The sequence below is a fragment of the Leucoraja erinacea genome, chromosome 29, assembly GCF_028641065.1.
Source record: "Leucoraja erinacea ecotype New England chromosome 29, Leri_hhj_1, whole genome shotgun sequence".
Classification (NCBI taxonomy): Eukaryota; Metazoa; Chordata; class Chondrichthyes; order Rajiformes; family Rajidae; genus Leucoraja; species Leucoraja erinaceus.
Window position 1 is genome coordinate 11,160,705 of NC_073405.1, and position 23,182 is coordinate 11,183,886.

The window sequence follows — 23,182 nt, forward strand, 5'->3', positions numbered from 1 at the left end:
CAACATCCACCACCCCACCTTCATCAATCTTCTTTGTCAGTTCCTCAAAAAAAAACTCAATCATGTTAGTAAGACACAAACTGACATGTACAACGCCGTGCTGGCTGTCCCTAATTAGCCTATTCTCTTCCAAATGGGAGTAAATCCTATCTCGAAGACTTCTCTCCAATAGTGTTCCTACTTCTGATGTAACTCTGCATGTAATAGTTCCCTGGATTCTCTCTACGTCCATAATTAAACAAAGGAACAATGTTGGCTTGCCTCTAGTTCTTTGGGACCTAGCCTGTGGCTAGAGAAGAAACAAGTCCTTGTCAAAACCATGCACTCTCTTCTTGCCTCCCTAATTGAACTGGGGTAGATCCCATCAGGCCCTGAAGACTTGCCCACCATAATACTATTCAAAGGCGTCCACACCACCACCTTCTCAACCTCAAACTGCCCTAGCATGTTTGTATTCTCCACTCTGGAGGTAGTCTACCCATCTGACATTCAACCCCACCTCTTCACTTGTCTGCCCCCTCACCTATTACTTCTATTACTTGCCAGATTTTGTCCCACCACAATGTCCCTTTCCAGCTTTCTCTCCTTCCCCCAAAACTACCAGTCTGAAGAAGGTTCCCAACCCAAACCCGTCTATCCATTCCCTCCAAAGATGCTGCCTGATGTGCTGAGTTTCTCCATCACCACCTCACTTGAGATTCCAGCATCTGCAGTTCCTTGTCTCCAATCAGTAGAACGCGGTGGAACTCCAATAGTACACATTATGGCTTTCCCGGTATCCAATAAAATAATTGTTATCATCCTCTCGTTGTAACCAAGTCTCTGATCCCTCTTGGAAAAACAAAAGCCTAATTTAATGAGGAAAAATAATAATTTAGTTGAAGCCTTTCACTAATTTTGCTGCTGGAAGTTGAAGACTTGCTAGCCTCATCAAGTTTGTTTAGAATCTGATGCATGCATACCTCCTGCACAGCTGTGTTCAAAGCTGGAAAGATGCCAGAAATGGACAGATGGCAGAGTTATTAAATGTGCATCATTCAATTCCCATCATGATGCTTGCTATTTAATCAGATTATAAAAAAGTCAGTTTTGCTAGATTAATATTCAGGTCTGTAACCTGTTCTATTTTACCCCATTGCTAACGGAGGGGGGGGGGGGGAAGAGAGAGGAAAATAGGTTTTGGAAAATGCATTGTGGTTCGAAAATATTTTGCTTCTAATTATGCTTATTGCCATCCACATTGAAGCATTTTACGAACTGAAACAGTTTTTTTAAACTGATCCAGAAGATTAAGTCGCATGGGATCCACAGTGACTTGGTCGACTGCCTTCAAACATGGCTTGGCGGTAGAAGAAGAGGTCGTGGCAGAGGGGGCTTATTCGGACTGGGGGTCTCTGGTTACACCTGAATTGGTGAAGTGACCTCAGTACGTCGCCCATCTTTTCTCTTCAGAGATGCTGCCTGACCCGCTGAGTTACTCCAGCACTGTCTCTCTTTGATAGTTTTGCATGCGCCGTAAAGATTGATGGCTGGGCAGAGTGAAGTTCGCAGATGGATATAGATTTGTGAGTGGAGTTGGCATGTGGGTGGAGAAATATAGTTTGTCGTCATATGCACGAGTTTGCAATGAAATTCTTTGCTCCAATGAAGCTCACAGTAGCAATATACATACAGTAAGGATACATACGTCAATTAATATATTGAGGGCATACAGCAGTATGGTGTAATATTTATAATGCAAAATCAAAGTAGTAGAAAAGAATATTAAAATCCAGTAACAGAAGAACTCAATGAGGTTGAAGGAGTATGTGGCAGCACCTTTGGTAAGATGGTCTGAAAGAGGTGATCTATTCAGGAGTTGAGTAGCAGTGGGGAAGAAGCTGTTATTTCTGAACTTCCTGATCCTGTATCTTTTCCCAGAAGTTGGAAGAGAGAAAGGGAATGGCCAGGGCGGCAGACATCCTTGACAATACTTCTAGTCTGCCTGATACAACTTACCGTAACGATGGATTGGATGGTAGGAAATGACGAGCCTGCGATGGACTGGGCTGTGTTGCCATATTAGGCTGAGGCGCATCCCGCACCTGTAGAAGTTCTTGGGCCGAATTTTCTCAGACCTGCAGGAAAGCAAATGACGTATGGAATTCAATCCAGACAACAGGGAACCAATTCACTTTGGCAAGTCAAACATAAAAGGAATTGGCAGGATCCTTAAGAGCATTGATGTATAGAGAGATCTTGGCTGCAAGTCAAAGCTTCACGAAAGTAGCAATATGAGTAACTGGTAAAGTAGACACAAAGCTGGTGTAACTCTACGGGACAGGAAACATCTCTGGAGAGAAGGAATGGGTGACATTTCAGGTCGAGACCCTTCTTGAGGTATGAAGACTGGGAAAGGTCTCCCCATTACAGGAATGATGTGGGGGTTTTGGGAAGAGTGCAGTGGAGGTTTGCCTCTGGGATGTTGCCTGGAGTGTAGAGCAACTATAAGGAACGGTTGGAAAAATATGGATTTTTTTTTATTTATTTATTTTTTTTTTGGTACATCAGAGATTGAGGATTCGCACGAAAGGGAGAGATGAGATGTGTAGGTAGCACGGAAGGGGGAAATGCACACTGGCCTGCGAGAAAAATGTGGCCATGACCCGAAATGGCACCTATTCCTTTTCTCCGGCGATGCTGTCTGACCTGCTGAGTAACTCCAGCTTTTTGTGTCTATCTCTGGCTGGCAGACGGTCAGAGATACCTCACGGCCGTGGAACCCTCACTGTCACCAAAGCCCAAGACTGCAGCCCAAGTCGGGTCTCGCCACACAATTCCTTCGGTAGTAAAGCTCTTGCCCTTTAACACCTTTACCAGGATGGATGCTTTTATATAAAATTATGCACAGCTGCAAAAAGGGTAGATAGTTTGTCTTTTTCCCAGGGTAGAAATATCAAATACTGGCGAGCATAGGATTAAGGTGGGAGGGACAACATTTAAAGGAGGTTTGCCAATACTGTTTTTCACTGCGAGGGTGCCTGTAATAGTGTGAGGGAAGGTGATGAAGCAGATACTAGTGTAACATTTTGGATACATTTGGACAAGTTCATGAGTAGGCAAGGAATGGAGGCATATGGACCATATGCAGAGAGATGGGATTAGTTGACATTGGCATCCTGGTCGGCATAAATATTGTGGGCCAACCGTGAAGCCTATTTTGTACTATGCTCTATTTGTCATGGCATGGAAACAGATGTATTCCTCGAAGTCTTTCCTATCCGTTTACCTGTCCAAATGTCTTTTATCTGCTGTTATTGTACCCGCCTCAACCAATTCATCTGACATAGGCATAGACACATAAACTGAAGATGGACACAAAAAGCTGGAGTAACTCAGCGGGACAGGCAGCCTTTCTGGAGAGAAGGAATAGGTGACGTTTCTGGCCGAGACCCTTCTTCAGACTTCACCTTTCTTTGGTCTCGCCCATTCCTTCTATCAAAAGATGCTGCCCGTCCCGCTGAGTTACTCCAGCTTTTGGTGTCAATCTTCGGTTTAAACCAGCATCTGCAGTTCCTTCCCAATGCTTCATCTGGCAGGTTGTTCCGTATATCCACCACCTGTGTGGTGAAAAAGTTTCCCCAATGGTTCCTATTAAATCTTTTCCCTCTCATCGTAAACCAACGCACTCTGGTTCTTGATTTCTCCTACCCTGGTGCATTAACTTTGTGTGAACTCAGCAGGTCAGGCAGCATATGTGGAGGAATGAACAGATGACATTTTGCTTTGGGAATCTTCCGTTCCTCCAACTCTTTTTTTTTAAACTCGAGTTTCCAACACCTGCAGTCTCCGGTGTTTCTAGTGTTCGACCTATTGAACTAAAGTAAGCTGACAAGTTTGCAAGGCTAGAATTAATTCACTTCTCGCCTCTTGTACAATCCAAATGTTTAATCACTATTGCTCACAATCCTTTTAGCTGTGACATCCCTAAGCTCATGAATTCTTCCCTCTAAACATCTCCAACTTTTATTAAAGAAGATCAAGGAAAAACCTCCTCCAGCCAAGCATTTCCCCTCTGTTTCCTCCTGTTGCTCAATATCCTATTTTGCCTAAACTCGTGAGGAATGTTGTGGCAGGTTTTCATTATGTTTAGGCTGCTGTGTACATGCCAACCATTGTTATTTTAGAAAGGGGATACTCTTTAAAAGGCAAAAAATCCAGCTGTTTTTAGAGCGTTGAGTTTTTAACTTTCTTATTTGGAGCTCTATCCCATGGAACCGGCGGTAGTGGGTTAAAAATTGACCCATTTGTACTTTCCGTAGCATGCCATTTAAATATTAGTTGGAATATGTTTGATTCTGAGGCTGCTGTTTTTGATTTTTGGTGATCAAAACCTCCACGGGCTCTGGTTGCAAAATTCGTCTGAACTAAAGTTAGAAGTGAGTCCGATCTTGCTATCAGAACTATTATATACAACTTTTAACCCTCATGCGTCCATAGTTCATGAGTGATAGAAGCAAAATTAGGCCATTTGGCCCAACAAGTCTACTCCGCATTCAATCATGGCTGATCAATCTCTCCCTCCTAGCCCCATTCTCCTACCTTCTCCCCATAAACCCCCAACACTCGTACTAATCAAGAATCCCTCCTTGGGATCACCTCCAAAACCTCTCAGCGAATTAGTTATGATAAAGGGGACAATGTCCTGCAGAAACTCAAAGGGTCAAGCTACACCTCTGGGGAACATGGATACCTGTTCTGATGTTTAGCTATATAAGTGGATAAATTTAATTTAGACATGCAAATTGGAAACAGGCCCTTCGGCCCACCAGCGATTCCTGTACATTAAAACTACCCCACACACATTAGGGACAATTTACAATTATGCCAAGTTAATTAGCTTACAAACCTGTGTCTTTAGAGTGTGGGAGGAAACCGGAGCTCCCGGGGGGGAAAACCCTTGCAGGTCACGGGCAGACTTTATCAACTCCCTATAAGCACCCGTAGTCAGGGTTGAACCCGGGTATCTGGTGCTGTAAGGCAGTTTGGTGCAAACAGCATAGATAGTTAATGACGTCCACTTTGAACTGTCAGCATGAAAAACTTAATTATAATTCCACCGTATCATATGACACATTTTATAAAGCAGAGTATGACTTGTTTCCATCACCATAAGCTATTATTCATAGTTCTAAATGAATATAGTCAAGGGCTGCGATAGCCAAGAAAATGGTGCATAAGTTATAAAAACCTGAAATACACAAACGGAAAACTGAATCCAGTTTTTATTTTATGGCATGAGATGTCAGATTTGAACATTTTTTGAGGAAAAATATTTTGGCTTGCCGAACTAAGACCGTACTGTTCTCACAGTTGTGGAGGTAGATGTGGACTTGTTGGATGCTTGTTCCAATGGAGATTAACAATTAAGTCAAGAGATATGAAATGTCCATTCGTGTTAAAGTCCAGTCTCGCTGCTGTTATAACTTCAATTTTAGCAGTATGTATGTTGTGAACACTTGGATATACTTTGTATCATCTCAAAGTTGGGAAAGGTGATTATAAAGGTAAATATTTTTGCTCATTGTGAAATGGCTATATTTTATTTAAAAATAATAATTAGAAATAATTTGCATAGAGATCTGAATTGTTGGCAAATACTGCTAATTGATTTAAAAATGACAAACCTGTTAACACTGGTGTTTATCATTTATTTTTATTTTATACAGGTCTACGCATCCACATCAAGTGAAGAATGCAGCAGAGATTCCGCTGGATATTCTTTGTCCAAACCTTCAGGTTCTGTATTTCCGGGCTCTTTCTACATTCAAGGTAAAGGTTAATCATGTGTGGTTGAATTAATCAGTACAGTAGTAATAAATCAGTACGAGAGAGAGAATGTTTTCCGTTTTCTCAAACCTGCCAAATGACTCATGGCTTGCAGCTGAAAACACACTTTGTGCACCAAAAAAAAGACACACAATGTGCTGGAGTAACTCAGCTGGTCGGGCAACATCTCTGGAGAACATGGATAAGTGATGTTTTTTGGTCGAGACCCTTCTTCATGAAGATTGTTCCACTTGTGGGGGAGTGTCGGACCGGAGGCCATAGCCTCAGTATAAAAGAGCGCACCTTTAGAAAGGAGATGAGGAGGAATTTCCTTTGTCAATGTGTGGTGAATGTGGGATTCTTTGCCACAGATGGCTGTGGAGACCAAGTCAAGGGGTATTTATACGGGGGAAATTGACAGATTCTTGATTAGTATGGGTGTCAGGGGGTTATGGGGAGAAGGCAGGAGAATGGGGTTGAGATGGAAAGATAGAACAGCCGTGATTGAATGGCGGAGTAGACTTGATGGGCCGAATGGCCTAATTCTGCTCCTATAAATTATGAACATGAACTTCAGACTCCATGTCACCTAACCATTTTCTCCATCGATGCAGCCTGACATGCTGAATTCTCTAGCACTGTCTTTTTTTTGTAAACCAACACCTGCAGTTCTAAGTTGTGCAGCAACTTTTTATGCAGTTAATGTTTTCGGAGAAACATTCAGCGTTATACTTGGAGAAATTTGTGTAGTTTGAATTCTATATATATCTATCTATATCTATATATCTATCTATATATCTATATATCTATATATCTATATATCTATATATCTATATATATATATATATATATATATATTGATATATATTGATATATATTGATATATATTGATATATATATTGCTGCACATCACACTCAAGAATGTTAGGCTAATAAACAAATTGCATTTAAAATACACAATGGTAATAGAAGTAAAATTGAAATCTTATTTTAAGAGATGTGGAATATTGGATTTGATGCAATTTGTAAGTTTTTGTAAAGTAGTTGTTGTAAAATAGTTACTTATAATTACCGAGGCATGTTGAGTCTGAAGGGTCCCAACCTTGAAACGTCACCTGTTCATGTTCTCCAGAGATACTACCCGAGTTACTCCAGCACTTGTCTTTTTTTTTAATAAACCGGCATCTGCAGTTCCTTGTATCTACTTTGCAAAACAGTGGTTTGATTCATGAAGATGTAGTATCTTGAAGAGACTAAACTAGATGTTTTACTAATTCTGATTTGTGTGGGGAATCGGTGCCTCAGGCAGAGTGTCTTGGAGCGATGAATGTGGGCTTTATTGTTTATATTGAAGAGACCTGCTAGAAATATTGTGGTTCTAATTGAATTTATTCATCTATGCTGTTTAAGCTCCGAGTTTTAGTTACAGGCCTGCGGTTACGATAACAATTATGTTGGAGAGGTCTGCACTAAGCCTGGTTTTTAAAAATCATCAAGAGTGCACTGAAGGGACCTGTGGCACACTATGTACTTCAACATAGGGGTAGCACAGTGGCACAGCTGGTAGAGCTGCTGCCTCGCAGCGCCAGAGACCCAGGTTCAATCCTGACCTCGGACTCTGCCTGTATGCGATTTGCACCATCTCACCGTGACAGTGTGGGTTTTCTCCAGGATCCTCTGATTTCCTCCCACGTCCCAAAGACGTGAGGGGGTTACAGGTTAATTGGTCTCTGTAAATTGCCCTCAAGTGTGCCGGGAGGGTCGCAAAAGTAGGATAACATAGAACTAATACAAACGGGTGATCGATGATCGGCATGGATTCGGTAGGACGAAGAGCCCATTTTCTTGCTGCATCTTTTCATGCTTTAAACTAAACTTTAAACTGTTCATTTCTTTCAATTAAAACAAATTAAAATAATCGAAATTAAACAAATTAAGAAATTAAAATATTTGAATGGTTATTTAGAATAGTTATTAAAAAAAACTGCAGTATATTGTAGAAACAAAGAACGGCAGATGCTGGTTTATACCAAAGATGAACACAGTGCTGGAGTAACCCAGCAGGTCACTCTAGTGTACCACAGCTTTCCCCCCCACCCCCACATTCAGTCTGAAGAAGGGATGAGACCCAAAGCATCACCTATCGTTTTTCTATGGAGATGCCACCTGACCCGCTGAATTACTCCAGTACTTTGTGTTTATCGGCAGTATGTTGGAGGCTGTTGAACTGATTTGATTCTAGCATATGCAGCATCACCATAGTGTTGTCAATGCAGCAGCCCCTTCAAGATGTTGTCAAATCTCTTTCTATTTGCTCCTGTGCAGGAAGGACTTGTCCTTCAGGTTTTGTTTAATGATCAATTAGGTTCTGCTGTAGTACTTTTCATATGTGCATTAATTGCCTCGTATTGTGTTTTGTATTGAATTCTGTCTTTACTTTGTGTACTAGTCATGTCTCTACTATTTATTTAATTCCCCTTACATGTTTTTCCTCTACCTGCTAAATTTTTGTACGGTGTCCTTGACACTCTTGAAAGGCGCCCATAAATAAAATTTATTATTATTATTATTATTACTTGTATCTTAATAGTTGCACGAGGGTGGAGTTTAATGGTTTATTGTACTTGTACTGAAAATGGTGGACCCGCTTACAGGTGAAACTTTGAGGTTTTGCGCTCTGAAACTAAGTTGTTACAACTGCTTTGATACAGTTTTCAAATAACCAAAAAAAGATTAAGGAAGGGTGTACAGCAAACCCCACTGGCTATTTGAGTTGTAGTAATTCAACCTCGCAGAATTCCCAAACCTCTGCCCAAAAATGTAAGATGTGGAACGAATTAGGAATTTATTTGGGAAAGAAAAGTAAATAAATCAACACTTTTTGAACTTTATTTCCGGGCATGGAACATTGGGATGCTGATAGTTTTCTAGAAATGCAAACCCCCTCTCCGTAACATGGGTGGGAGAGTCCGTCACCTGTACTGTATTGTTATTTGGTTCTTCACTTGCCTATGGTCCCGTTTCCAACAGGCTGGTTGGACCTGTGTTAGTGGGTGTGAATTAAAATTGAGATAGAAGATTTAGGTTCTTTTTAAATTTAAACATGGCTACAGCATCGACACTAGAAACGCAAGATGCTGGTTCACAAAAAGAACAGAGTGCTGGAGTAAGTCAACGGATCAGGCCGCAACTCTAGACAACGTGGATAGGTGATGTTTGGGGGCGGGTCCCTTCGGACTGGTAGAAGAAGGATCCCGACCCGAAAAGTCACCAATCCACATCCTCCAGAGGATGCCTGGCCTGCTGAGTTACTCCGCTGCTGTTATTTAGTATCGTCATTCTCCTTGTCTTCAAACTGCAATCGGAGCCCTTTCCTTTCTTGCAACTTGGTGCTAACAGCAAGTATTCTGAGATGAAAGGGGGATTATGAGATGCAGATTATAAATCCTTCTCGTTCTCTCCAACAACATACTGCCAGCCTAATACCTGAAGGGGACAAGTGCTCTGCACAGCACTGGTTGTATTTGTTCACTACCCTTGCCAAGACATCCTGCCATTTATCCAGCTGAGATGGCCCAATTATTGCTGAATTACGGACGCACATCTGTAGGCTGTTGCTTACCTTGAAGTAGCACATGTTCCTCATTGACTCTCGGCTCGGGAGAGGAAGCTTTTATCCTGCAAGACTGGATTAGGTTCAACCCCAACTGCCTGCTGAAGTGTGTGTCAAATCCACTGCTTCGAATCACGAGTTTCCTAGCTGCACCATTTTAAAAGGATCTTTAAAGTGTGAGGCTTAAGCCATGGATTGTAAAGAATTGATTCAAGTAATGAATCTACTTTCATTTTGTTTTCTGTAGAACACAAAGTGATGATAGAAACAAGAAACTGCAGATGCTGGTTTAAAAAAAAAATTAAAAAAAAGGCACAAAATACTGGGATAATTCAGCAGGTCAGGCAGCATCTCTGAAGAACATGGATAGGTGACGTTTTGGGTTGGGATTCTTGTGCCGTGGTAACTCAGCAGATTACATTGCATTCGTGGAGGGAATGGGCGGACAACAGCTTGGTCCCGTCAGGCTGGTTGTAGAAGGGCGAGAGAGCTGGAAAAGGGCTTTTGTCACAGTTTTGTTTACATTTTCATCTCTAGCCTTTGTCCGCCCATCTGCCAACCCCGTATTCAACTATCACTTCCCAGGTTTGGCCCACGCCCACCTCTCTCCCAGCTCCCCCACCCCTCGGTATAATCGGTCTCAAGAAGAGTCCCAACCGGAAGCATTGCTTGTACTGCTGAATGCTGAATGATCCGACGAGTTACTCCATCACTTTTTGTTCTATGCAAGAAGATTCCAGCATCTGCAGTTCCTTGTGTCTTCATTTTGTTTTAATCTGTATTACCAGGTCTGCTACATATACTGACTGATAAGAGTGTGAATAATTGCATGGTTTCATTATCGAAGACTGTGGAAATTTATACAAACTCTTTAAACTCTAGATGGTATTCACAATGGTCCTGATGTCTGGAACTCGTCCAGTGGCATGGGTCAGCCCGGTTATGGAGGTTTGATGGGGAACCCTGCGGCCCATTTGTCTCAAGCAGGTGGCTACAGCAATCTACATCCACAGGAACGCCTGGTAAATCTTTTTTTTTCCTCTGCAGAATAGTCAGTGTCATACAGCACGGAAATAGGCTCTTCATCCCTTCTCATCCATGCCGACCAACATGCCCCATCGACACTAATTTGGGTGCCTGTCTGCATTTGAGCCGTGTCCCTCCAAACCTTTCCCATCCATGTACCTGTCCAAATGTCTTCTAAATGTTGTTATAGTACTTTCCTATATGGGATGAGTTGTCAGAAGAGAATCCTCTGGCAGCTCATTTCATATATCTTTCGCCTATCGCCTTAAAACTATGTTCTCTGGTTCTGCATTGCCCTGTACTGGGTAAAAGACTCTGTGCATTCAGTCTACCTTTTCCCCTCATGAATTTATACACCCCTCTCAGCCCCCTGTGCTCCAAGGAATACAGTCCTAGCCTGTTGTCCAACCTCTCTCTGAAGCTCGGGTCCTCGAATATCAGTAACATCCTCGTAGAATTGACGATTCAAAGCCGGCAGACTTGAGGGTGGGGAAGTTTCAATTAACATTAAGAGAAACTGATTGTGCTGAATGTTGAGAAGAAGTTCTTGTGTGGGGGAGGGGGGAGATAAAACATTTTTCTCTGCAAGTTAATTGGATTGTAATTGCATTATCACTTAAATCGTTTGACCATTGCTGAGTGCATGCGTACTGTAACACAACTTACGGTGGGTCACCTTCTGGAAATGGTTTTCAACGAGTAAGCAGCTCACAATTTTATTCAGAGTTCTCTCAGATAAGCTCTGAGTGAGTCAAAGCAATTTTGGAACTGCTGTTAAAAAGAACTGCTTAAAATTAGGCTTTTTTTTTTCTGGCAACTTAACAGCATTTCTGGCTGAGCAGTCGAGCTTAGAATGTTTCACTTTTTGCATGTGTAATCTATTGTCGTGGTTAAATGGTTTTTGGGTCGCCTCTAAGACTGGATGCAAGGTATTTTCAAAAATGTGTAGCTGAACAGGAGATTGGTAATATAATGTGGATCGTAAAAGTATTCTGTAGAGTTTTTAATTGCAGAACCATGGGTTTAAACTTAATTTTCCCCCATGGATAATTAGAGCCTGGGTCGTACAGCATGGACACAGGCCCTTTGGCTCAACTTGTCCATGTTGACCGATGCCCTTTCTAACTGGGAACCATGTTTGCATCGAACATTGTGGGACTGTAGGGCCTGTTCTATGTTCTGTACAGTTCAGGCCAAAATGTTTATCATGATAGCTTTGTGAACTCGTTGAGAAAGTTCTAGTCATACATAGAAACATAGAAATTAGGTGCAGGAGTAGGCCATTCGGCCCTTCGAGCCTGCACCGCCATTCAATATGATCATGGCTGATCATCCAACTCAGTATCCCGTACCTGCCTTCTCTCCATACCCCCTGATCCCCTTAGCCACAAGGGCCACATCTAACTCCCTCTTAAATATAGCCAATGAACTGGCCTCAACTACCCTCTGTGGCAGAGAGTTCCAGAGATTCACCACTCTCTGTGTGAAAAAAGTTCTTCTCATCTCGGTTTTAAAGGATTTCCCCCTTATCCTTAAGACAGATAAGATTACTTAAGATACTTAAGACAGTATTATCCTTAATACAGACCCTTCGGCCCAACTTGCCCACACTGACCCACATGACCCATTTACACTAGTCCCACCTGCCTGCATTTGCTCTATATCCCTCTAAACCTATCCTATCCCATGTACCTAGGTAAATGTTTCTTAAACATGGTGACAGTACCTGCCTCAACTACATCCTCCAGCAGCTTGTTGCATACACCTACCACCCTTTGTGTAAAATAAAAAAATTACCCCTCAGGTTCATATTAAATCTTTCCCCCGCCCCCCCCACCGTAAACCTATGTCCTCTGGTTCCATTACTCTGATAGAGGAATGCGTGGAATTCCACTCTGGAAATGAACTGATGCAGAAAAGATGTTGGTTCTCCAAACCAAACCAGCTGCTGAGATTGTGCTCTTTTCTTTAACCCTGTCTTTTCTGTTCCACATTCTCTCCCACCCTACAATAACCTTCCTCCCTGGAGCCAAAACGCGTGTGGCTTCACAGGTTGTTTGACCTTTAAGTTACCTCTTAGTGTGCAGGAAGTGGATGCGAAAGTGAGTTAACAAAAAAACTGGTGTGAATGAGTGATAGTCAGCGTGGACTTGGTGTATCTCTAAACAAAACTAAAATTTGACGAGTATCAGAGTAGGAGCACTCTAAAGTTGCATGCCATCAAATAGCCAAGTGAACAACTTGAGTCTGAAGAAAGGTCTTGACCCAAAACATCACCTCTCCATGTTCTCCAGAGATGCTGCCTGACCCGCTGAGTTAGCTGTTGCCTGGAGGTGGATTTTGGCTCTACCGCCAATATATTAACGCACCAACAACTCTGCTCCTTGTGATCAAGCTTTGCTTGATTGCAACACGTTTAAAACCAAATCAAATCTTTTTGGATCTAACTATAAATTCTCTCGTGACTTTTCATGCAGCGCAAGCCAGCATTCCAGAGTGTTGCCCAAATGATTTTATGATTAGGTAGTAGTTGTTGTTAATGAGCCAGAAACATTTGGAATTTTCCTGTTTGTTTCTGGTCAATTGGAGCAGCCAAAAGTCTTTTCATTCAGGACTATTAGTCTGAAATCGACTCGTTTTTGTGAATGGGTTAAGAATTCATTTGCTTGTGAGAAAAACCTTTTCAGTACATTTTTATTCTGCCTCTTTTGTGCCCCCAGAGACTCATTATAATCAGACCGCGTCACTGAAAACAGACGACTTGGGAAACATAAGCAAACTAATCCGCAGTATACTATTGCATTTCTGAAATTATTGATTCATCTGAAACAGTGACTGATGGGACTGCAGATCTGGTCTTATTTGTCCCAATGTTAGAACTTGTGCCAGGTCCTCTGGCAGTTTTGGTGAATAAATTTAAAATCGCAAGTCTATTAACCAAGTTAGATGTAATTGTATCCCTTCGTCTGAAAGGCAATAAAGTAGATTTTTGTGGCCAAGGTACCGTTACATGTTGTACAATGTAACGTGGAGGCTTTGGAGAGGATGCAGAAAAGGTTCCTGGATGGATTAGGGGGTATTGGGTATAAGGAGAGATTGGACAAACTTGGTGTAGGAAGGCACTGCAGATGCTGGTTTACACCAAAGATAGACACAAAATGCTGGGATTGTATTCCCTAGAACGCTGGAGGTTTAGGGGAGACCTGAGAGAAGTATATACAATTGTGAGGCATAAATAGGGTTGACAGTCAGAACCTTTTCTCCAGGATGGAAATGTCAAATACTAGAGGGCATAGTTTTGAGAAAGGTCGAAGCTTAACGAAGATATGCAGGGCTGTTCTCTTCAGAGGTGGATGCCTGGAGTGGAAACTAGAGCACCTGGAGGAAGCCCAGCTCTATCTTATCTCACTTTTCCATCCACTCCCTGCACTCTAGGGGCAATTTTAGCCCACAAACCCATACATCTTTGAGATGTGGGAGGCACCCGGAGGAACCCCACTTGGTCACAGGGAGAACATGCAAGCTCCACACAGACAGTACTCAAGGTCGGGATCGAACCCGGGTCTCTGGTGTTGTGAGGCAGCAGTTCTATCAGCTGCGCCAGTGAGCTGCCAAAGGTCTTGGCCCATCCTGAATACTAACCTAAAGCCGTTTACTCCTCTTTAAATATTAGCTGCATTCATAGTTTTATATGATTAAACATTATCAGATAATTTGAAATAGAGCTCTTAAAGATAGCGAAGAGATATGGTGAGAAGGCAGGAACGGGGTACTGATTGTGGATGATCAGCCATGATCAGCCATGATCGCGGTGAGGGGCGGTGCTGGCTCGAAAGGCCTACTCATGCACCTATTATCAATTGTCTAAATCTAAAATCGCAGTCAATAGCCTTCACAGAAATAATCAATAGAAATTAAAACATTGAGAATTTCAAGTGAACCAGATTTTTTTTTCCGTCTGCTGCGAGTCAGCTGGACAAATCCACAATTCAATTATTCCGGTTTTATACCTCACTGCTCTGTCATTGCTAAAAGATTAAATATGTTTATACCTGATGAGCAGCTAGTTCCTGCATCTACAGTTTTCTGATCCAGTGTTTTGACTTTGAACTATGGCTTGCCTGTATGGTTGGAAACCCTTGCACAATTTTATCATCATTTCCGCTCGCCCCCCCCCCACCAAAAAACCCTCCCTTCGCTTTGTCTCTGCAGTTGGCTGCAACCCCTCTTTGAGGGCCTCGCGTTGTGAAGTCCTGACAAAGCCTCTCAATGGCCATTGATAAAGGTTAATTCCTCTGGGACCAGAGGAACCATGACACAGAACCTTGAAAGCACGTGCCACCAGACTTGGAAGCAACTTCTTCCCTTCTGTTATCAGGCTTCTGAATGGTCCTTCCATAAGCATGGGGACAGTCCCGTTCTTCCAACCTCATTCATTAAGGGGCAGCACAGTGATGCAGTGGTAGAGTTGCTGCCTTACAGCGCCAGATACCCGGGTTCGAACCTGACTGTGCAGGCGGTGTCTGTACGGAGTTTGTACGTTCCCCCCGTGACCTGCGTGGGTTTTCCCCGGTTAACTCCCCACACTCCAAAGACATACAGGTTTGTAAGTTAATTAGCTTGGTAAAATTGTAATTTTCCCTAGTGTATATAAAATAGTGTTGGTGTGCAGGAATCGCTGGTCGGTGCAGACTCGGTAGGCCGAAGGGTCTATTTCCATGCTGTATCTCTAAACAAAATTAAATTGAATTTGACTTTTGACTTTTTTCCTCTCTTATTATCTCCAGTGCTGAGAAATTATTCTACACAGGAATTTTTTTGCTCTTCACTCTGTTGTATTTGTGTGGGGATTGATTGCATTCATATATAGTATTATCTGACTTGATTGGACAGCATGCCAACAAAAGCATTGTATCTCGGCACACGTGACAATAATACGCCAGTACCATTTACTTTACTGCTTGACACGTGGCAACGATAACCTGAGATTAGAAACCTAACCAAGGAAATCTTAACTTTCAGCAAGTTTCATTTGCAATTCCTCCTTTATTAGATAATTCAAAATGTTCATCTTGTATGCTTTCTTGATGGTGTGCAAGTGTATACACACATTATCTTATTAGGTTGCATTATTTGTTTCGTGGATATAAATGTATGGGATGATTTTCTGCCAGCATTCACTTTGGTGAGCCCTTGCATTATCCGTGGTGTTTGAGATTGAGATGGGGGTCTGGTAATGGGGAGATTTTAAGATGAGAGGGGCAAAGTTTAAGAGGGATGTACTGGGGGTGGGATTTTTACACAGGTACCCGGTGCCCGGAATGCACTACTAGTATTGGTGGTGGAGGCCGATACGATAGTGGCATTTAAGAGATTTTAAGATAGGCACATGGATATGGATCACGTGCAGGCAGCTAGAATTCTGTCATGTTGGGAACAGGCACTGTGGCTGTGTTTGCCTGCCCCTGTGCTGTCCTGTACTATGTTATGTGTGTCCGTTATGTTATTTATTTAAAACCCCAGCTGTTTAGTTATTATTTTCCGGTTTACCAAGATACAGCGAACAACTTTTTAGTGCGTGGTGTCCAGTCAAAGCAAAGACTACGTGATTACAATCAAGCCATCCACAGTATACAGATAGAGGGTACAACATTTAGTGCAAGATCAAATCCAAATGATAGTTGAAATATCTCCAATGAGGGTGGCTCAGTTGCCTGATAATCTGTAACACTGGCTCTGCCTTCAACCAACCATCAAGATTTAGAAAGGTGGCAAATGAACTTTGCGACTGTTTTCTTTTGCAGGGCTATCCAATACACGCGGTGCCATCATCAGAAGTCAACGGGAGCCTCCCTTCCATGTCCGGGTTCCACTGTTCTAACAATGCAAGTTCGGCTGCATTTGGCGTTTCATCTCACACACCACCAATCAGTGGGACAGACACCATCATGAGTATGTATGGCTCCTTGTGCATGATCATTACCTCAATTCAGTTGATACGTCTAAATATGTTCCCATGGATAACTTGAACACTCCTTCCCACATGAATAAAGAAGTCTTGTTCATATACTTTCTGTGGTCATTCTCATAGAATCACACAGCGCGGAAAGAGGCCACTCGGCCCACGTCATCCATGCTGACCACGGGTTAGTCCCATTTTCCCATTTGGCCCTTATCTGTCTAAAGCCTTTACTATCCATGTTCCCGGTGCAGTGTATTTTTAAATGCTGTTATAGTATCTGCCTCAATCACCACCTCAGGCAGCTTAATCCAAATATCCATCACTGTCCGATTGGAAAAAGTCAGCCCTCAGGTTCTTATTAAATTTAGTCTTTCTCACCTTGTCCTTCTCGTGTCCTCTTGTTTTTGATTCCCCTTACCCTGAGTAAGACTCTGCATTCACACTGTCTACTCCCCTCGTTAGATTTAATGTAGATAAGTACAAGGTGTTGGCTTTTGGAATGAAAAAACTAGGATAGTACCTTCACAGTGAATGGCAGAGCCCAGAGAAGTGTGCAGACAGAGGGATCCAGGAGTACAGCTATATAGTTCCATGAAAGTGGTGTAACAGGTTGATAGGGTGGTCAAGAAGGCTTTCGGTACATTGGCCTTCATCAGTCAGGGTATTGAATATGGAAATTGGGATATTGTATTACAGTGTACACGATGTGTGAGGCTGCACTTGGCGTATTGGGTTCAATTTTGGTCACCCTGCTATTCGGAAGTTTTTAAGACGGAAAGAATGCAGAGAAGATTTGAGGATGTTGCCAGGACTTGGGGGTAGTTTGGGCAGGCTAGGACGTTATTCCTTGGAGAGCAGCGGTCTGAGAAATGATCCTATACAAGTGTATAAAATCATGAGGGGAATAGATGGGGTAAATGCACAGTCTTATACCCAGAGTAGGGAAATCAAGAACCACAGGATATGGTTTTAAGATGAGAGGGGAAAGTTTTAATAGGAGTCTGAGGGGCACCCATTTTCACACGAAGGTGGTGGGTATATGTAACAAGTTTTCAGAGGAGACAGCAAAGACAGGTACTATAACAGCATTTAAAAGACACTTGGACAGATAAAATGGGTAAAGGTTTAGAGGGATGTTGGCCAAACATGGACTTGGATCAATGCTACATGCCTTGTGACCAACAATCCTTTTATATATGGAATCAAGATCTTTATGCATAATGCTTAATGAAAATCATCTTGATTTGCATGGACAACTTGGGCCAAAGGGCCTGTTTCTGTGATGTATAACTCTTAAGATATTTGATTTGAAACTTCCACTGGCATCTAAAGTTTATTCTCTGTTCTGAAATGCAGATGCAGATTCTCAATTCATAACCCTTATTTTTTTTGTCACTTCCATGATCGAGTTTCTCAAGTTTCAGCCCTACTTTGGTTTTGAGTTGTTTTACAATTGTTTTTAGGGTTAGCTGAAAAGTGATACACAAGCTCATGGAGTTGGGTTGAAACCAGCCCGAGGTATTTTCTTGTTTGGAAATGATAGAGAAAACAAGATCTCCTCAAAGTGTTTCATGTTGTTTGTGAGTCATGTTTGTCTAATAACTTATGCGTTTTGAAAAAGGGTTGTATTAAAAAAGAAAATTAACCCCAGTCGAAGCAGATTAATTAGATCCAGCTTTTACTGGGGCAAATCCCACATCTGGTCCATTTGTAGTGTACTTGTGTGGAAAGAATCCCTACAGTTTTGACATAATGGATGTCTTTAGACTGAGATGCAAGGCATGTGTAATGTTAAGTCTGGTTAGCTTTGAAGACCACCTGAATTTAATGCAAAATATCTATCTCGGGTTACATTTGGCACTTTTCACCAGATGACATCTGTGTTTCAACGGGAATGAGAAATTGCAAATTTATCTTTCTGTTCCAATAGAATGTAATTTCTCTGTCTACAAGGACAAGATTTGAAATGTAATTCTATATCTTGTGTAGAAATAGCTAGCACTCCTGTTGTCTCCATTCAATGAATTTGACAAACATATACGTCAAACCCAAATAATAATTTTAAAATGCAAGTACTACTTTCTGCATTAGAGACAGATTTGTTGACATTTCTGTGGTCAATGAGTTCATGGTTTGAAGAATTTGATCATGTCTTGTACTGCCAGCTGTGGAGGAGGAAAAGACTACTCTTGGATTTATGGGCTGTCTTACAAGTTTAATGTTACATAGAATTACACGGTTCCTTTAGCAATATCTGTGGCGTTGTATTCAATTTATGTTGTGTTACAATTTTCTGTGGCATTGTCGACTCCAAATGTTGAGAGGCATTATGTTCGCACACCCACCCAGGTCACCAACTATTAACTGTTAGTATCTCTCTTCTCATTAGTTGTCCTTTTATTTTTGATTCAAAGATACAGCATGGAAACGGATCCATCGACCCACTGAGTCCATGCCAACCATTGATCACCTGTTCACACTGCATATAAGATCATAAGACATAGGAGCAGAATTTGGCCATTTGGCCTATCGAGTTTGCTCTGCCATTTGATCATGGCTGATCGTTTTTCCCCTCAACCCCATTCTCTTGCAGCATAAGATTTATGTTATGCCAATGTAGATTTAGAGTCCTAAAGTCAAACAGCACAGAAATGGGCCCTTTGGCCCAACTCGCCCACGCCGACCAAGATGCTTCATCCAAACTAATCTCATTTCGCCCATATCCCCCTAAAGCTTTCCTATCTGTATCTTTGCAAATGTCCTTTAAATATTGTTATGGTACCTGCCTTAACTACTGCCTCTGGCAATTCGCTCAATATACCCACCAATCTCTGAGTGAAATATTTGCCCCTGGTTCCTATTTGTCCCTCAAATCTTTCCCTTTTCATTTTAAATCCTTGTCCTCTGGTTCTTGATTCCCCTACTCTGGGTAAAAGACTCTGTGCGATCTTCTTTATCCCCTGCTGCATTTTGGCTGGGATTGATGAGGCTAAAGTTGAATAATGGGAGTTGGTTGAGAGTTGTGGGAGACTTGTAGTAACTTGTATCCATTTATAATTTCCTTTTTCATGAAACCATTGTGCATAAAGATCCTGATTCCCAATGTAAAAGGATTGTTGGTCACAAGTCATGGAGCATTGATCCTCCAAACAAACTTGCTTTAAACTTTTCTAAGTTCTCGGCAGTGTGTTTGTCAACTTGAATTTTTGTGTGAAGCTGGTGGAGCTGTTGCCTCACAGCACCAGAGACCTCGGTTCAATCCTGATTTTTGGGTATTGTTTGGTTGGAGTTTGCATGTTCTCTCTGTGACCATTTGGGTATCTTCCGGGTGCTCTGGTTTCCTCTCACATCCCAAAGACGTGCATGTTTGTAGGTTAATTGACCTCTGCAAATTGTCCCTCGTATGTTGTGAGTGGATGAGAAAGTGGGATAACATAGAACTAGTGAGAAGGGGTGATTGGTGGTCAGCGTGGTCCCATTGGGTCAAAGGACTTGGTTGCATGCTGTCTTTCAATCAATCAATCCAGACTTCTTTAATAATTGAGTACTTTCACTACAAGTATATTTATCTCTCCAACTCGTAGAAGATTTCTTTAGCGGTTGTCCTTGTGTGTAGATGTTTGAACTTTGAAATTGGAGAATAGTTAAGATTGATTAAAACCATCTAAACTAGAACTCTTCCGACTTGTCCAGGACTTTGCATTAATCGGTTCATGCTTTGTAAAACTTGGTTAACTAAATTGAACTGCTTTGTTTGTGGATGCTCTATTTGGCTGAGTAAGCAATGTGCTGGAGTAACACAGTAGGTCAGGCAGCATCTGTGGAGAACACAAATAGGTGATGTTTCGAGTTTAGTCTGAAGAAGGTCCCGACCCAAATTATCATCGACCTGTGTTCTCCTGAGATGCTGTCGACATGCTAAGTTACTCCAGCACTTTGTATCCTTTTTTCGCAAACCAGCATCTGCAGTTCCTTGTTTCTACACTAAACATGACTTGAATTTGAATGGGATAAATTATTTGGTAAGAAATGGGCGATTGAACGTGGTTTAGGGAAACCCGTGTGTGTTGTGATTACAAGGATGTGTTAATCAGAAGTAGGTTCTGCTTTGATAGGTGTGAAGGACCAGTGTGGAGGGTTTTTTTCTGAATGTCACTTACAACTTTGACCGTGGCATAAGATATCAACTGTTTCCTATGAACGGGTATTTCATAAGGAGGAATTGCTTTAGTCAGTGAGACAAAAGACAATAGGCGCAGGAGTAGGCCATTCGGCCCTTCGAGCCAGCACCGCCATTCAATGTGATCATGGCTGATCATCTCCAATCAGTACCCCGTTCCTGCCTTCTCCCCATATCCCCCAACTCTGCTGGTGGAATCTGTGGAATTAATTGACACTGGTGGCTTTGGAGGCCAAGTTGATGGATATTTTTATGGCGGAGATTGACAGATTCTTGTTTGGTGCGGTTGTCTGAGGTTATGGGAAGAAGACAGGAGAATGGGGTTGAGGGAGAAAGATAGATCGGCCACAATTGAATGGCGTAGTAGACTTGATGGGCTCAATGGCTTAATCCTGCTCCTTGAACGTATTGTATTTCTCTCAGTGGTCTAAGGTGTTTTTTATCTGTTCTGGTTCCAGGTAGCAGAGGAACCTCAACTGGCAGTCCCCAGACCTGTGATGCCCTTGGAAAAGCTCTAGCTTCGGTAAGCTGGTCTAATGAGTCTCATTAAAGTAAGCGTTTAATTAATATTCTCATTAATATCAACGTGGTTTAATGTATGCATGTGAATTTTTTTACGTGGCTAAAATTATAATATTTGAAAGGTTTTCCATCCAAGTTTCTTCTATCTTAAAAAGACACAGAGTACTGAGTAACTCAGCGGGTCAGGCAGCATCTCTCAAGCACGTGTATAGGTTTTGGGCCGAGAGCCGCCTTTAGGTTGATTGTATGTACTAGGGGGCAGCAGGACAAAGCCTGGCAAGTGATAGGTTTTGGTGTGGTATTGGTATTCAGTGTTTATTTAACGTTTGACGGTGTCGTTGAGTACATAGCGTCCCTGTATTAAAAATTGATAGCTTAACTGTACAGTGGATCGACTGCCTCACAGCGCCAGAGAACCGGGTTTGATCCCGACCTCGGGTGTTGTCTGTGGGGAGTTTGCACGTTCTCCCTGTGACCGCGTGGGTTTCCTCTGGGTGCTCTAGCTTCCTCGCACGTCCCAAAGACTCGTGGGTTAAATGTCCTCTGTAAATTGCCCCTAGTGTGTAGGGAGTGTATGGCGAAAATGGGATCACATAGAACTAACGCGAATGGGTGATCATTGGTCAGCGTGAACTCAATGTGCTGCAGAGCCTGTTTCTGTGTTGCATCTAAGTTTTTGGCACTTGCCTATTTTCCAGATCTATTCTCCAGATCACACCAGCAATAACTTCCATTCAAATCCATCAACACCAGTCGGCTCTCCAGAGGCAATCGCAGGTATTTATGGTATTTCTCCCAGTCTCTAAGATGTGATCGTTATTTACAGAAATATTTTTTTTCTCTCTGCAAATTTTTAATTGCTGTGCCTGTATAAATAAAGAAGTACAGCTGCTTTCCCCAGTGCCCTGGGCTGCCACGCACGCATGGAGGGAGCGTCGCGTGCAGCCGCCACAGACCGGGACGCTCCCGCTTGGCCCGACTCGCCGGAAAAGCCCGGCGACGAGGCCTGTCTGGGCCAAAGGAGTGAAGACAGCTGCGTGAGCCGCGGTGGGGGGGGGGGAGAGAGGTGGAGTGGGGTGCAAGGTGATGGGAGCCTCAGCGGCAACGGGAGCCTCGGTGGCGGGGGGGGGGGGAGGAATCGCGACCAACCTGTGATGAGCGTGAGGGGGAGACAATGGGGACCCGGCGTGGGGGGACCGCCATGATGGACAGTGGGAGAACAAAGGGGGGGCCTGTTGTGGGGTGGGAGGGGGGGAGGGGCACTAGTTTAGAATCCTCTGCCCAGGGGGTAAGTCTGCATTTGTTCGTTAGTTTGTTCGTTCCGGTGAAGGCGCTGTGAACAGGGCAGTCAGCCAACAGTCGCTTGTCTTTTTCTTTTTGTTTTCGCTGTTAATTTCAAGTTTTCATGTACCGCGTGTGTTGTGACTGTCGACAGACCAATTTCCCTCTGGGGATGAGTAAAGTTTTATCGTGTCGTATCGTACTGTTGAGGAAAATGGTACTATAGCACCACCCAGTGTTCAAAACTGAAATTGTGTCCCTGCCGGAGATTTTGTCGGAGACACAAGTGACTGCAGATTGTGGAATGTAGAAACTAGGTTTACACACAAAGACACAGAGTACACTCCTACTTCGACAAGAACCTCGACCCACTACAGTTCGCTTTCCGCCACAACAGGTCAATGGAGGATGCGATCTCACTGGCTCTCCACTCCGCTCTGGACCACTTGGACAATAAAAACACTTACTTCAGCCTGATTGATAGACTACAGCTCGATGTTCAATAACATCATCCCCTCCAAGCTGGTTACCAAGCTCACGGAACTGGGTCTCTGCGCATCCCTCTACAATTAGATCCTCGACTTCCTCATCCCCAGACCACAATCTGTCTGAATTGACGGAAATACCTCATCCTCAGTAACAATCAGTACGGAAGCATTTCAAGGCTGCATGCTCAGCCCCCTGCTGTACTCGCTCTATCTCATGACTGTGTAGCCGGACATAGGGTGAACTCCATCATCAAGTTTGCCGACGACACCACTATTGTGGAACGAATCACAGATGGTGATGA

General features: G+C 42.8%; 1 protein-coding gene across 11 annotated transcripts in view; it reads left to right on the plus strand.

Moving 5' to 3' along the window:
- LOC129711148 (transcription factor 12-like) overlaps positions 1 to 23,182 on the plus strand; it is a 128,095-nt gene that overhangs the window by 79,637 nt on the left and 25,276 nt on the right. For all 11 annotated transcript variants that reach the window (XM_055658592.1, XM_055658591.1, XM_055658593.1 and 8 more), the window contains 5 exons: positions 5,709 to 5,811; positions 10,304 to 10,443; positions 16,252 to 16,399; positions 21,048 to 21,112; positions 21,810 to 21,888. In XM_055658592.1, the coding sequence (XP_055514567.1) occupies positions 5,709 to 5,811; positions 10,304 to 10,443; positions 16,252 to 16,399; positions 21,048 to 21,112; positions 21,810 to 21,888 (535 nt within the window). The remainder of the gene's footprint in view (positions 1 to 5,708; positions 5,812 to 10,303; positions 10,444 to 16,251; positions 16,400 to 21,047; positions 21,113 to 21,809; positions 21,889 to 23,182) is intronic.